Source organism: Ranitomeya variabilis, chromosome 3 (genome assembly GCF_051348905.1).
Source record: "Ranitomeya variabilis isolate aRanVar5 chromosome 3, aRanVar5.hap1, whole genome shotgun sequence".
Lineage (NCBI taxonomy): Eukaryota > Metazoa > Chordata > Amphibia > Anura > Dendrobatidae > Ranitomeya > Ranitomeya variabilis.
This window is the reverse complement of record NC_135234.1, coordinates 443,435,311-443,450,458: the sequence shown is the minus strand read 5'-3', so window position 1 is coordinate 443,450,458 and position 15,148 is coordinate 443,435,311. Positions and strand designations below refer to the sequence as shown.

The 15,148-nt window shown below is 40.7% G+C and overlaps 1 protein-coding gene across 1 annotated transcript in view; it reads right to left on the bottom strand.

The window, feature by feature from the left end:
• Positions 1–15,148, bottom strand: part of LOC143816276 (uncharacterized) — a 90,117-nt gene that overhangs the window by 19,175 nt on the left and 55,794 nt on the right. The window contains exons 7-10 of the mRNA XM_077296458.1: positions 13,929–13,961; positions 13,673–13,697; positions 10,470–10,501; positions 409–471 (exon numbers count right to left, since the gene is read on the bottom strand). Coding sequence (XP_077152573.1) covers positions 409–471; positions 10,470–10,501; positions 13,673–13,697; positions 13,929–13,961 — 153 coding nt within the window. The remainder of the gene's footprint in view (positions 1–408; positions 472–10,469; positions 10,502–13,672; positions 13,698–13,928; positions 13,962–15,148) is intronic.

Genomic DNA, 15,148 nt, shown 5'->3' with positions numbered 1-15,148 from the left:
GTGCTGTCATGACGACTGAATAAAGTATAATGATGTATTTGCCCTATAAACTTTACCACCCTTGCCACAAATCAGATTGTAACATATTGTATCTGCCTTAGACTGTATTTGCTATTATAGTAAAGTAGATGCATTTAGGGGTAACAATAGATCAGCTTTACACTGAAGCCCCTGACGTGCCTATCCCCGCTGTGTCCCTTACTACAACCACAACCTGCCTGTAGGAGTGACAGTAGAACAAATACTGTACTGGCAACTTCATCAAATAGGTTTCCATGGCTGGTTAGCTGCACACAAAAGAGTCACAGTCACTGCTATAGCAAAGAAATTGCACACATTCTATGGTGGTGTGACTTGATATCACATGACAAAGGTCGCCATGAAGCGCTAGCCAAAATCAAACTGTACCTGATTGAGAACATTGTTTGTTAGGGTTGAAGATGTTTCCATACAATGAACATTTGCAATAATCTATAAAATAAATCATATGTACAATTGAAAATAGTACACGTTATTTACATTTAAAGGAAACTTGTCATGTTCAAAAATGCTATTTGCCTGCAGATAAAGGGATAATATGCCATTAAATAGCATTAAAATGTTGCTTTACTGAAAACACGGCTGCTGAAAAAAATGGAATGTATATCATCCTGGGAAATTATATCGTCCATTGGAGACAAGTAAGTTGTATAACTACCAGTATGTTTCTTAAATGCAAAAGATAAAGTCAGTACTTGAAGAAAAAATACATTATTTTATTATTTTAGTCAAACACATACGTGTTCTATGTGTGGTTGCACACATACCCATTATAGTCTATGGTGCAGTTTACATGTCTGCATGTCTGTGTTTTTTGATGGCTGTGTGCAAAAATCACGAAGACATGTCTAATATCAGCATCACAGATAAAAAGTGCCAATGCTAGTCAATGGGTATGTGAAAATCATGGATGGCATCAGTATGCAGTCTGTATGCTGTCCATGAATAACATTACAATGGATAGACGCTTTATAATTTATTATACTTGTATCATTCTTTTGAGCATGTGATCAAATGCAGACATCTGAATGAGGCCTTAGTCAAAATCATTTGTGTGCAATCAAGGTGTAAAAACACTATACTCTAGTACACATATTTTATCCGGTTTTGGAGTGTTTCATGTACAAATAATACAAATAAAATACATTATGTGCCCTATTATTCAGCAAGTTGTATTTTGATAATTATATTATTGAACAACTACAGTCAGTGTAACAATACAAAAGGTTAATAAACCCAAACCATGAATTTTTAAGAAAGTAAAAGTCAGGTTTAGCCTCAGAATAGCTATTTGTGCAGAATTATTGGGCAAGTATTCGTGCACAGAATTATTATGCAACTGAATGAAAACTGTAAAATGTTCCCATCTCAACTGTTAGGCCCCCTTCACACATCCGTGTATGCAGTTACGGGTGTTGTCCGTTTTCATACGTACTGCAAACACTGACACACGCACACCCATTTAAATCCATGGTGCTGTGCATATGTCAGTGAATTCACACAAACCGTGTCCGTGTGCAAAACCCGTAGACGTGATGAGAAGTGACGTCAGTAAAGTTACCGCAGTTTACAGCTTCCGGATTTCACATTGTGCAGCGTGAGAGCCAGAATGATGAGTTGTAATGTTATCGCTCATCACTCCAGCTCTCACGCTGCCCTCAGTGTGAGCCAGCAGATGTTAACTGCAGTAACCATACTGACGTCACCGCTCATCACAGCAGCCGCGGCATTGGCTGTTGCTCCAGTCTCTGGAGTTTTGTTCTCTGAACGGGGCTCCATATGCTGGACAAAAAAGACGGAGATTGTTGTGGGACCTCTATGTGGATTATGGCTGACCGGCATTCATTTTCTTTTTTAATAAAGGGGTGAAAGAGGAAAATTGTCGGGGAGTGATTTTTACAAATAAAGGACTTTTGTATTTGTGTTTTTATTTTTTTAACCACTGGGTTAGTAATGGGGGTGTCTGACAGACATCTCTCCATTACTAACCCAAGGGCTTGATGTCAGCCATCTTCTAACATCAACTCCACAATCCCATTACCCCAATTGCCACGGCACCAGGGCAATCGGGAAAAGTTAAGGCTAAGCACCAGAATTGACACATCTAATCGATGCACCATTTATGGGGTGGATGAGGGCTGGTCTTAGGCTTGGAAGAATACAATATCCTTGGACCTTCCCAGCTTATTAACCCCTTCCCGACCCATGACGCCACATAGGCGTCATGAAAACCCGTGCCAATCCGACCCATGACGCCTATGTGGCGTCATGGAATGATCGCGTCCCTGCAGATCGGGTGAAGGGGTTAACTCCTATTTTACCCGATCTGCAGGGAGAGGGGGAGTGGTACTTCAGCCCAGGGGGGGTGGCTTCACCCCCCCGTGGCTACGATCGCTCTGATTGGCTGTTGAAAGTGAAACTGCCAATCAGAGCGATTTGTAATATTTCACCTAAAAAACTGGTGAAATATTACAATCCAGCCATGGCCGATGCTGCAATATCATCGGCCATGGCTGGAAACACTAATGTGACCCCCCCCCACCCCACCCCACCGATCGCCCCCCCAGTGCTCCGTTAGTCCTCCGGTCCCCTCCGTCCGCCTGCCGGCTCCCCCGTCCTGCTGTCCGCTCCCCCGTCCTCCTGCCCGCTCCCCCCCTGCTCCTATGTCACCCCCCCGTGCTCCGACGCCCCCCCCCGTGCCCCGATCTCCCCCCCCTTATACTTACCGAGGCTCCCGGTCCCCGTCCGCCTCCATCATGGGCGCCGCCATCTTCCAAAATGGCGGGCGCATGCTCAGTGCGCCCGCCGGCCGGCAGATTCATTAGAGGTACATTTTGATCGCTGTGGTAGGTTCTATCACAGCGATCAAAATAAAAAAATAATAAATAAACCCCCCCCTTTATCACCCCCATAGGTAGGGACAATAATAAAATAAAGAAAATATTTTTTTTTCTTTTTCCACTAGGGTTAGGGTTAGAACTAGGGTTAGAACTAGGGGTAGGGTTAGGGGTAGGGTTAGGGTTACGGGTAGGGTTAGGGTTAGGGGTAGGGTTATGGCATGTGCACACAGAGCGGATCGGCCGCGGATCCGCAGCGGATCGGCCGCGGATCCGCAGCGGATCGGCAGCGGATCGGCCGCGGATCCGCAGCGGATTGGCCGCGGATCCGCAGCGGATTGGCAGCGGATTGGCCGCGGATCCGCAGCGGATTGGCCGCTGCGAATTCGAAGCAGTTTTCCATCAGGTTTACAGTACCATGTACACCTAAGGAAAACCAAATCCGCTGTGCCCATGGTGCGGAAAATTCCGTGCAGAAACGCTGCGTTGTATTTTCCGCAGCATGTCAATTCTTTGTGCGGATTCCGCAGCGTTTTACACCTGTTCCTCAATAGGAATCCGCAGGTGAAATCTGCACAAAAAAACACTGGAAATCTGCTGTAAATCCGCAGGTAAAACGCAGTGCCTTTTACCTGCAGATTTTTCAAAAATCATGAGGAAAAATCTCACACGAATCCGCAACGTGGGCACATAGCCTTAGGGTTAGGGTTGGAATTAGAGTTAGGGTTGGAATTAGGGCTAGGGTTTGAAATAGGGTTAAGATTAGGCTTGTGGTTAGGGTTACGGATAGGGTTAGGGGTGTGTTGGGGTTACAGTTGTGGTTAGGGTTGGGATTAGGGTTACGGTTGGGATTAGGGTTAGGATTAGGGTTGGAATTAGGGTTACGGGTGTGTTGCGGTTAGGGTTGTGGTTAGGGGTGTGTTGGGGTTAAGGTTGTGATTAGGGTTATGGCTACAGTTGGGATTAGGATTAGGGGTGTGTTGGGGTTAGTGTTGAAGTTAGAATTGAGGGGTTTCCACTGTTTAGGCACATCAGGGGTCTCCAAACGCAACATGGCGCCACCATTGATTCCAGCCAATCTTGCGTTCAAAAAGTCAAATGGTGCTCCCGCCCTTCCAAGCCCCGACCTGCGCCCAAACAGTGGTTTACCCCCACATTTGGGGTACCAGCGTACTCAGGACAAACTGGGCAACAACTGCTGGGGTCTAATTTCTCCTGTTACCCTTGCAAAAATAAAAAATTACTTGCTAAAACATAATTTTTGAGGAAAGAACAATTATTTTTTATTTTCACGGCTCTGCGTTATAAACTTCTGTGAAGCACTTGGGGGTTGAAAGTGCTCACCACACATCTAGATAAGTTCCTTCGGGGGTCTAGTTTCCAAAATGGGGTCACTTGTGGGGTGTTTCTACTGTTTAGGTACATCAGGGGCTCTGCAAATGCAATGTGACGCCCGCAGACCATTCCATCAAAGTCTGCATTTCAAATGTCACTACTTCCCTTCCGAGCCCTGACGTGTGCCCAAACAGTGGTTTACCCCCACATATGGGGTATCAGCGTACTCACAACAAACTGGGCAACAAATATTGGGGTCCAAATTCTCCTGTTACCCTTGTGAAAATAAAAAATTGCTTGCTAAAACATCTTTTTTGAGGAAAGAAAAATGATTTTTTATTTTCACGGCTCTGCGTTGTAAACTTCTGTGAAGCACTTGGGGGTTGAACGTGCTCACCACACATCTAGATAAGTTCCTTGGGGGGTCTAGTTTCCAAAATGGGGTCACTTGTGGGGGGTTTCTACTGTTTAGGCATATCAGGGGCTCTGCAAACGCAACCTGACGCCCGCAGAGCATTCCATCAAAGTCTGCATTTCAAAACGTCACTACTTCCCTTCCGAACCCCGACGTGTGCCAAAACAGTGGTTTACCCCCACATATGGGGTATCAGCGTACTCACAACAAACTGGGCAACAAATATTGGGGTCCAAATTCTCCTGTTACCCTTGTGAAAATAAAAAATTGCTTGCTAAAACATCTTTTTTGAGGAAAGAAAAATGATTTTTTATTTTCACGGCTCTGCGTTGTAAACTTCTGTGAAGCACTTGGGGGTTGAACGTGCTCACCACACATCTAGATAAGTTCCTTGGGGGGTCTAGTTTCCAAAATGGGGTCACTTGTGGGGGGTTTCTACTGTTTAGGCATATCAGGGGCTCTGCAAACGCAACCTGACGCCCGCAGAGCATTCCATCAAAGTCTGCATTTCAAAACGTCACTACTTCCCTTCCGAACCCCGACGTGTGCCAAAACAGTGGTTTACCCCCACATATGGGGTATCAGCGTACTCAGGAGAAACTGGACAACAACTTTTGGGGTCCAATTTCTCCTGTTACTCTTGCAAAAATAAAAAAATTCTGGGCTAAAAAAATATTTTTGAGGAAAGGAAACACATTTTTTATTTTCACGGCTCTGCGTTATAAACTTCTGTGAAGCACTTGGGGGTTCAAAGTGCTCACTACACATCTAGATAAGTTCCCTTGGGGGTCTAGTTTCCAAAATGGAGTCAATTGTGGGGAGTTCCTACTGTTTAGGCACATCAGGGGCTCTGCAAATGCAACCTGACGCCCGCAGAGCATTCCATCAAAGTCTGCATTTCAAAACGTCACTACTTCCCTTCCGAACCCTGACGTGTGCCAAAACAGTGGTTTACCCCCACATATGGGGTATCAGCGTACTCAGGAGAAACTGGACAACAACTTTTGGGGTCCAATTTCTCCTGTTACCCTTGGGAAAATAAAAAATTGTGGGCTAAAAAATCATTTTTGAGAAAAGAAAAATTATTTTTTATTTTCATGGCTCTGCGTTATAAACTTCTGTGAAGCACTTGGGGGTTCAAAGTGCTCACCACACATCTAGATTAGTTCCTTGGGAGGTCTAGTTTCCAAAATGGGGTCACTTGTGCGGGAGCTCCAATGTTTAGGCACACAGGGGCTCTCCAAACGCGACATGGTGTCCGCTAATGATTGGAGCTAATTTTCCATTCAAAAAGCCAAATGGCGTGCCTTCCCTTCCGAGCCCTGCCGTGCGCCCAAACAGTGGTTTACCCCCACATATGGGGTATCATCGTACTCAGAACAAACTGGACAAAAACATTTGGGGTCCAATTTCTCCTATTACCCTTGGGAAAATAAAAAATTCTGGGCTAAAAATCATTTTTGAGGAAAGAAAAATTATTTTTTTATTTTCACGGCTCTGCGTTATAAACTTCTGTGAAGCACCTGGGGGTTATAAGTGCTCACTATGCATCTAGATAAGTTTCTTGGGGGGTCTAGTTTCCAAAATGGGGTCACTTGTAGGGGAGCTCCAATGTTTAGGCACACAGGGGCTCTCCAAACGCGACATGGTGTCCGCTAACGATTGGAGCTAATTTTCCATTCAAAAAGTCAAATGGCACGCCTCCCCTTCCGAGCCTTGCCGTGCACCCAAACAGTGGTTTACCCCCACATATGAGGTATCGGCATACTCAGGAGAAATTGCCCAACAAATTTTAGGATCCATTTTATCCTGTTGCCCATGTGAAAATGAAAGAATTGAGGCTAAAAGAAATTTTGTGTGAAAAAAAAGTACTTTTTCATTTTTGCGGATCAATTTGTGAAGCACCTGGGGGTTTAAAGTGCTCACTATGCCTCTGGATGAGTTCCTTGGGGGGTCTAGTTTCCAAAATGGGGTCACTTGTGGAGGAGCTCCAATGTTTAGGCACACAGGAGCTTTCCAAACGCGACATGGTGTCCGCTAACGATGGAGATAATTTTCCATTCAAAAAGTCAAATGGCGCTCCTTCCCTTCCGAGCCTTACCATGTGCCCAAACAGTGGTTTACCCCCACATGTGAGGTATTGGTGTACTCAGGAGAAATTGCCCAACAAAATTTAGGATCCATTTTATCCTGTTGCCCATGTGAAAATGAAAAAATTGAGGCTAAAATAATTTTTTTGTGAAAAAAAAGTACTTTTTCATTTTTACGGATCAATTTGTGAAGCACCTGGGGGTTTAAAGTGCTCACTATGCTTCTAGATAAGTTCCTTGGGGGGTCTAGTTTCCAAAATGTGGTCACTTGTGGGGGAGCTCCAATGTTTAGGCACACGGGGGCTCTCCAAACGCGACATGGTGTCCGCTAAAGATTGGAGCCAATTTTTCATTAAAAAAGTCAAATGGCGCTCCTTCCCTTCCGAGCCCAGCCGTGCGCCCAAACAGTGGTTTACCCCCACATATGAGGTATCAGCGTACTCAGGACAAATTGGACAACAACGTCCCTGGTCCAGTTTCTCCTTTTACCCTTGGGAAAATAAAAAAATTGTTGCTAAAAGATCATTTTTGTGACTAAAAAGTTAAATGTTCATTTTTTACTTCCATGTTGCTTCTGCTGCTGTGAAACACCTGAAGGGTTAATAAACTTCTTGAATGTGGTTTTGAGCACCTTGAGGGGTGCAGTTTTTAGAATGGTGTCACTTTTGGGTATTTTCAGCCATATAGAACCCTCAAAATGACTTCAAATGTGAGGTGGTCCCTAAAAAAAATGGTTTTGTAAATTTTGTTGTAAAAATGAGAAATCACTGGTCAAATTTTAACCCTTATAACTTCCTAGCAAAAAAAAAAATTGTTTCCAAAATTGTGCTGATGTAAAGTAGACATGTGGGAAACGTTATTTATTAACTATTTTGTGTCACATAACTCTCTGGTTTAACAGAATAAAAATTCAAAATGTGAAAATTGCGAAATTTTCAAATTTTTTGCCACATTTCCGTTTTTTTCACAAATAAACTCAAAAATTATCGACCTAAATTTACCACTAACATGAAGCCCAATATGTCACGAAAAAACAATCTCAGAATCGCTAGGATCCGTTGAAGCGTTCCTGAGTTATTACCTCATAAAGGGACACTGGTCAGAATTGCAAAAAACGGCAAGGTCATTAAGGCCAAAATAGGCTGGGTCATGAAGGGGTTAATATCAGCCTGCAGCTGTCTGCTGCCCTTAGCTGGTTACTAAAAAATAGGGGGCAACCCTTCACCTTTTTTTTGTTTATTTTTTAGCTAAATACCTGTACAGTAAACTACACACGCACGGCACAAATTATCTCACTGACATCTCCATCTTTGCCCACCTAACACCTAAACATCTGTCTTTTCTATTCTGCAGTCTATTTCATTACATGTCACACTGATGGTGCACACGAATGACACATGGACATGGATAGCACCGTTACTGGTTTTTCCAGTACTGGAAATATCAGGACGTGTGAAGAGGGCCTTAAAGTGAGACTAATAACCACACTACTCAAAATGTACAAAAATATATTTCTGACATTTCAAAAAAAAATAATCAGTGACCAATATATCCACCCTTCTCTTCAATTACAGTCATAAGCTTTCCATCCTTAGAGTGTTAGTTTTTAATCTGTTGATGATCATCTATTTGGCCAGCACCAACCACAGCCTCCTAGACACTGTTCATAGAGCTGAACTGTTTACCTTCACTGTAAATCTCCCATTTAAGGGTTTAGGTGAAGTGAAGAAGGGGACCATATCATTATTCTTTCATCAGCATTAGAGTACATTGTAGATGTAGATGCAGTTGTAGATGCATGCAATAGAGCATTGTCCTACATAAAAATCTTTTTTTTCTTGAAAAAGGCAGACTTTTACCTGAACCACTGCTTGAAGAATGTGTCCTATACAAACTGGCAGTAGGTTTGGGAGTTGATTTTGAGTCCATCTTCAACCCAAAAGGGTTCAAATAGCCCATATTTAATAATACCAAAACATAGCAGTATCCCACATCCACCTTGCTGGCTTTGAAGTTGATTTTAGATTCCCTTACCTCAGCCATGTTTCTGAGCATTGAATACCTTGTACTTCTGGGCACTCCAGTTAGGTTGCAGTTCTGTAACATGACAACACTGGAAGATAATGTATTCCTGCTCGCTTCATGTTTGATTCTTCTCAAAATCTTTGGCAGTTAATCTGCATCTTTCTTTTCAACAATTTTTTTCCGACCTTGCTTACTATTTGCAACAAAACTTTTGATGGTTTTGTGATCAAACTCCAATATCATAGCAAATGAAAGACTGCAGCATCCCTCTGTTAGACTTAACATTTTTTTACTTTTCAGATTCAGTTAAATCTCTTTTGTCCAATTTTGCCTGAGGAAAACAAGCTTCCTAATAATTTTGCACTCCTTGATAAAGGATGTTGATATCATTAGGTCACAGCCTCTGTCATTACACAAAGTCACATACTCTGTGTTCTGTCTTCTTACACGTTCTCAAGGTGTGCAATCTGACACACAGCATAAACCTCTGTCTCCAAAATAAGCAGATCGTTCTCTGTAGCCTAACTTGCTTATTGCTTTACAGATGGATGTATAGAATCAGAGTGTATGAATGTGGTAAAACTACAAGAATACAAATAACAGGTATACAGTAAGTATTGAAATTAGAATGACATTTACAATTAACAGTGAAAGCATATAGCAAGATGGAGCTTGTACATGTGAACAAATGACCTAATAACAATCACTGTGATTTAACAACAGTTCTGAATACACAATACCACAAAACAGAGAGTTCCCTTACCAGATGTACTTTATCCAGGATAGTGGAGATTTAGTAACATAATGTAGGAGAATGTTTTACACAACTGTTCTGCTAGACTACTTCTTACAAAATGTCTACTTTAACAGGACCTTCGTACCCAAAATGCATTGGTTTTTCCCACAATGCAATCGACAGCTTTACAGAAAAACAACTTGTAATGCAACTAAACATCACCAGATAGTGCTATTATTACCACATTAGATGTCACTAATAGAGTATTATAGCTCATTAAAGTGACAACATTAATTTTAACCTCATCTTTTGCCCTAATGAGTAGAACAATCTGATCTGATTAATCAAATAAGCATTCAAGTTTATACAGCTTGGAGCTGAAACATTAGCAGAAATATATTCACTTGCCTAATAATTGTGCACACAGTGTAATAAACAATGCCTAACACCCTGCTCCTGCATGGCATCAAGATCATTTTATTGCGAAGGTCCTCTGTCCTGGACAGGAGCCGGAAATGTGCACAAAGAGTCATCCCAACAGAGCTTGAATCAACCATATATTTTATTGTCTTCCTGTGCGTCTTCTTTTACATACTACCAGTTTGTCTTGTGTATACTGAACAGAAATTTCAACTAACAGATGTCTGCCAGAAATAAGTTCTAATTGTGGGTGAATGGACTTAAAAAGCACAAAGATTACTATGTGAAAATGAGACGGCATATGTAAATAGTATATAAATAGTTAAAAAAGTAGATGCCAAGGAAAGGAATAGAAAGTGAGAGAAGAAATTAAAAGGGTAATAAGTGGGTGGATTGCAAGATGGAAAAAGGAATAAAGCCTGGTAGACCACGCTATGATGCATTGTGAATGGAACATGTGCTATGAGTGATGTCTAATGTTAATGACTAAATAAAGTATAGCAAAGATCCAATTAATATATAAATAATCATTAATTTTTCAGTTTATTCAGAATGAATAAAAAATGACTTACCAAAATTGTAGTAAGTTGAAGAAATAGGATCACTTACAGAAAAGAGAAATATATATAGTGATAATGTTCATAAACTGCTATATGAAATCGAAGGGAATCTGTCAGTTGGATCAACACTCCTAAGCAGTGTATATGGGCATGTAGATCATGTAATGTTGAATTAAATGGCACTTCGATATTTGCGATCTAATGTCTTATTCCAGAGAAATCAACATTTTTCTTAATATGTAAATGAGCTTTTAATATCTATTGGCAGGACATAAATCTCCCTGAGAATCTGTTTCCAGAGCTTATTGTTAGAGGTGAGCGTACCCGGGGATGTTTGGGTTCACCAGGTTCAACGAACATACAGTAAAAACTTCGGTTTGGGTCAGAATTTGAACTCAGTTCTTTAAAATGTCTGTACAATGGTCATAGTCAGTGCTAGGGGGCTGCAAAAGGAAGCTAAATGGAGGTAAGAGCAGGAGAAATCATGGTAAAATAGAAAGTAAATGAATAACATAAAAATGTTAACAGTGCCCACACAGACTGAGGCTTGCTATTTCCAGTTCAGTAAAAAAAAAATTTCACCCACAGAGAATGGGGCAGAGTGCTCCCTCAGTAGCAGCTTACAAATTTCAACCACAGAGCATGGGGCACAGTATCCCTACATTAGCAGCTTACAAATTTCACCCCTAGAGTTAGTTAATAAACTTGGTGCATGTTCGGTCTTTCTGTGCACCATAAAATTAAATCTATGGCAGTTATAAGCTGGCATAGATTTCAATTTCCACCAAGTTTTTTTCACATATTAAAATAAATTTGATGCCCATTGGTTAAGTTCGCCCTACTTCTAAACTGCACACTTGTTTCAGAATAATGCTGGGTTTGGTGCAAAAGGGACAAAAGTAGTACAACCCATGGCAAAAATTATGGAATCACCGGCCTTGGAGGATGTTCATTCAGTTGTTTAATTTTGTAGAAAAAAAAGCACATCACAGACATGGCACAAAACTAAAGTAATTTCAAATGGCAACTTTCTGGCTTTAAGAAACACTAAAAGAAATCAAGAACAAAAAATGTGGTAGTCGGTAATGGTTAGATTTTTTAACCAAGCATAGGGGAAAAAATATGGAATCACTCAATTCTGAGGAAAAAATTATGGAATCACCCTGTAAATTTTTATACCCAAAAATAACACCTGCATCAAATTAGATCTGCTCGTTAGTCTGCATCTAAAAAGGAGTGATCACACCTTGGAGAGCTGTTGCACCAATGGACTGACATGAATCATGGCTCCAACACGAGAGATGTCAATTGAATAAAGTAGAGGATTATCAAACTCTTAAAAGAGGGTAAATCACGTAATGTTGCAAAAGATGTTGGTTGTTCACAGTCAACTGTCTAAAATCTGGACCAAATACAAACAACATGGGAAGGTTGTTAAAGGCAAACATACTGGTAGACCAAGGAAGACATCAAAGCTTCAAGACCAGAAACTTAAAGCAATATGTCTCCAAAACAGAAAATGCACAACAAAACAAATGAGGAACGAATGGGTGGAAACTGGAGTCAACGTTGGTGACCGAACTGTAAGAAACCACCTAAAGGAAATGGGATTTACATACAGAAAAGCTAAACGAAAGCCATCATTAACACCTAGACAGAAAAAAACAAGGTTACAATGTGCTAAGGAAAAGCAATCGTGGACACTGGATGACTGGATGAAAGTCATATTCAGTGATGAATTGCAAATCTGCATTGGGCAAGGTGATGATGCTGGAACTTTTGTTTGGTGCCGTTCCAATGAGATATATAAAGATGAATGCCTGAAGAGAACATGCAAATTTCCACATTCATTGATGATATGGGGCTGCATGTCAGGTAAAGGCACTGGGGTGATGGCTGTCATTACTTCAATAAATGCACAAGTTTATGTTGATATTTTAGACACTTTTCTTATCCCATCAATTGAAAGGATGTTTGGGGATGATGAAATCATTTTTCAAGATGATAATGCATCCTGCCATAGAGCAAAAACGGTGAAAACATTCCTTGAAAAAAGACACATAAGGTCAATGTCATGGCTTGCAAATAGTCCGGATCTCAATCCAGTTGAAAATCTTTGGTGGAAGTTGAAGAAAATGGTCCATGACAAGGCTCCAACCTGCAAAGCTGATCTGGCAACAGCAATTGAGAAAGTTGGAGCCAGATTGATGAAGAGTACTGTTTGACACTCATTAAGTCCATGCCTCAGAGACTGAGACTGTTATAAAAGCCAGAGGTGGTGCAACAAGATACTAGTGATGTTTTGGAGTGTTTTTTTTTTTCATGATTCCATAATTTTTTCCTCAGAATTGAGTGATTCCATAATTTTTCCTCTATGCTTGGTTAAAAAAAGTAACCATTACTGACTACCACATTTTTGTTCTTTATTTCTTTTACTGTTTCTTAAAGCCATTTGAAATGACTTTAGTTTTGTGCCATGTCTGTGATCTGCTTTTATTCTACAAAATTAAACAACTGAATGAACATCCTCCAAGGCCGGTGATTCCATAATTTTTGCCAGGGGTTGTAATAATTTTGAGCATACATCAAAATTTAGTGACTTTTTATGCTAGAAAACTGGCATACAGGGAATGATACATTTCGTATTATTTTTTATTTTTTAGGGTGGGGAGGGATACTTGAGCGAAAATAGATTCTAAAAATGTTATGAAAATAAGTTAGCTAGTTTGACGTCTGTACCCTGACAGTATGGGGGAAAATGAAAATGATGTAGGGCTGCAGAGCTTCAATGTTTTCCCCTGGACAGTGGCACTCTGACTACCCACTGCACAGGGTATTATACAAATTAAGAGGTTATGCTGAACAAATGCAGTACCCCTATTCATACTGAGGGCTGTATGGTACAGTAATTTTCATACGTCATATAGAAGAGACCTTGATCTCTATGGAAAATGAACACCACTGTGCGCAAATGCACACCCGCTGCTGACAATAATTGTATTTACTACATTGACTTTATGAATGCCAGTAGTCTCCTTTTAGGGAACCTTTGCCATCTAGACATCACTTTTCTTTTCACATTTTACATCTAAATTATATTTGTACAGAATGGGTTAAAAAATGGATAGAGAGTGCTCATATAGAGTTTAGAAATGACTACTAGTCACAAATGCAGTGAAGAAATGACACATAGTATATCATTTATTTTAACTTACATATATTCTGCATCTTTATCTGTCACTGTAAATAAAAAGAGTGCACTGTCAATGTCACCATATTTACCAAGTTCTGTTCATATTTGCACTAGAGCCTCTATCGCAGTTGTCACCAATGGTCAACAGGGTATCACTTGTGTCCACCATGTCAGGGATCTGGATCACTAGTTAATTTAGTTATTCTGCAACTATTGCAGAGCAGAACAATGTAAATAATAATGCTGATGTGAACAGAGCCTAAAATTTGTCAACTTACATATCTCATTTGCATATTTCGGCTCCCTATTATCTAAAATAAAAACACAAAACTGTTAACATACAGTATGTTTGGGTAATACAGTTAAGATATACATTTAAAAGAATGCAAACTGTAAAATAGGGAAACCATCTTACCATTTTTAGAAGATATGTTTATCTGATTTCAGCAGGGATTGTGTAATGCTTACTGTTCCCATGTTGGGTGCTGTAGGAAGTTATTCATTTACAGTCATAATTTTAACCTCCTTAGCTTTAACAGCAGGTTATCACGAAGTTCGCTACTCAACAAAGTGAAAAACCTTACAGGGCGTGGTGGAATGAGGAAAATTGATGAGGAAACCCTACGAAAGTGGGTTCAAAATGTGGCAAAAAAAAGTTTGTGTAACCTCCAAACAACTTGAGCCTGAACGGAAGTCATCAGTGATGATGGTTCAACTTGTACCACACGTTGCACACTGAGCAAAACAGAGGTCTATGGGTAAAGACAAAAGAGGTCCCCACTGCTTAAAGACATACAAAAGAGTGACTGAACTTTGCCAAAAATTTAAACGCCAAATCACAATCCTCCTGGGAAAATTTTCTTCAAATAGATGAAACTATGCAATATAGACCAGCATGGTTATAGGCCAAATGAAACCTATAAAGAAATGTTATTACAGTAAAACAGGTGCGGAGGATCCATAATGTGGGCTGCTTTGCTGCTCTGTGGCAGGAGGCCCTGATTGTGTTAGAAGAACAATGAAATTAGAGAATTATCAAAACACTGTACAGCGAAATGTGTTCTCAAATATACAGTGGGTATGGAAAGTATTCAGACCCCCTTAAATGTTTCACTCTTTGTTTCATTGCAGCCATTTGCTAATTCAAAAAGTTCATTTTTTCACATTAATGTACATTGTGCACCCCATCTTAACTGAAAAAAAAACAGAAATGTAGTAATTTTTGCAAATTTAATAAAAAGGAAAAACTAATTTCACACGGTCATAAGTATTCAGACTTTTCTCAGACATTCATATTTAACCCCTTCCCGACCTTTGACGCCACGTAGGCGTCATGAAAGTCGGTGCCAATCCGACCCATGACGCCTATGTGGCGTCATGGAATGATCGCGTCCCTGCAGATCGGGTGAAAGGGTTAACTCCTATTTTACCCGATCTGCAGGGAGAGGGGGAGTTGTACTTCAGCCCAGGGGGGGTGGCTTTGCCCCCACGTTGCTAC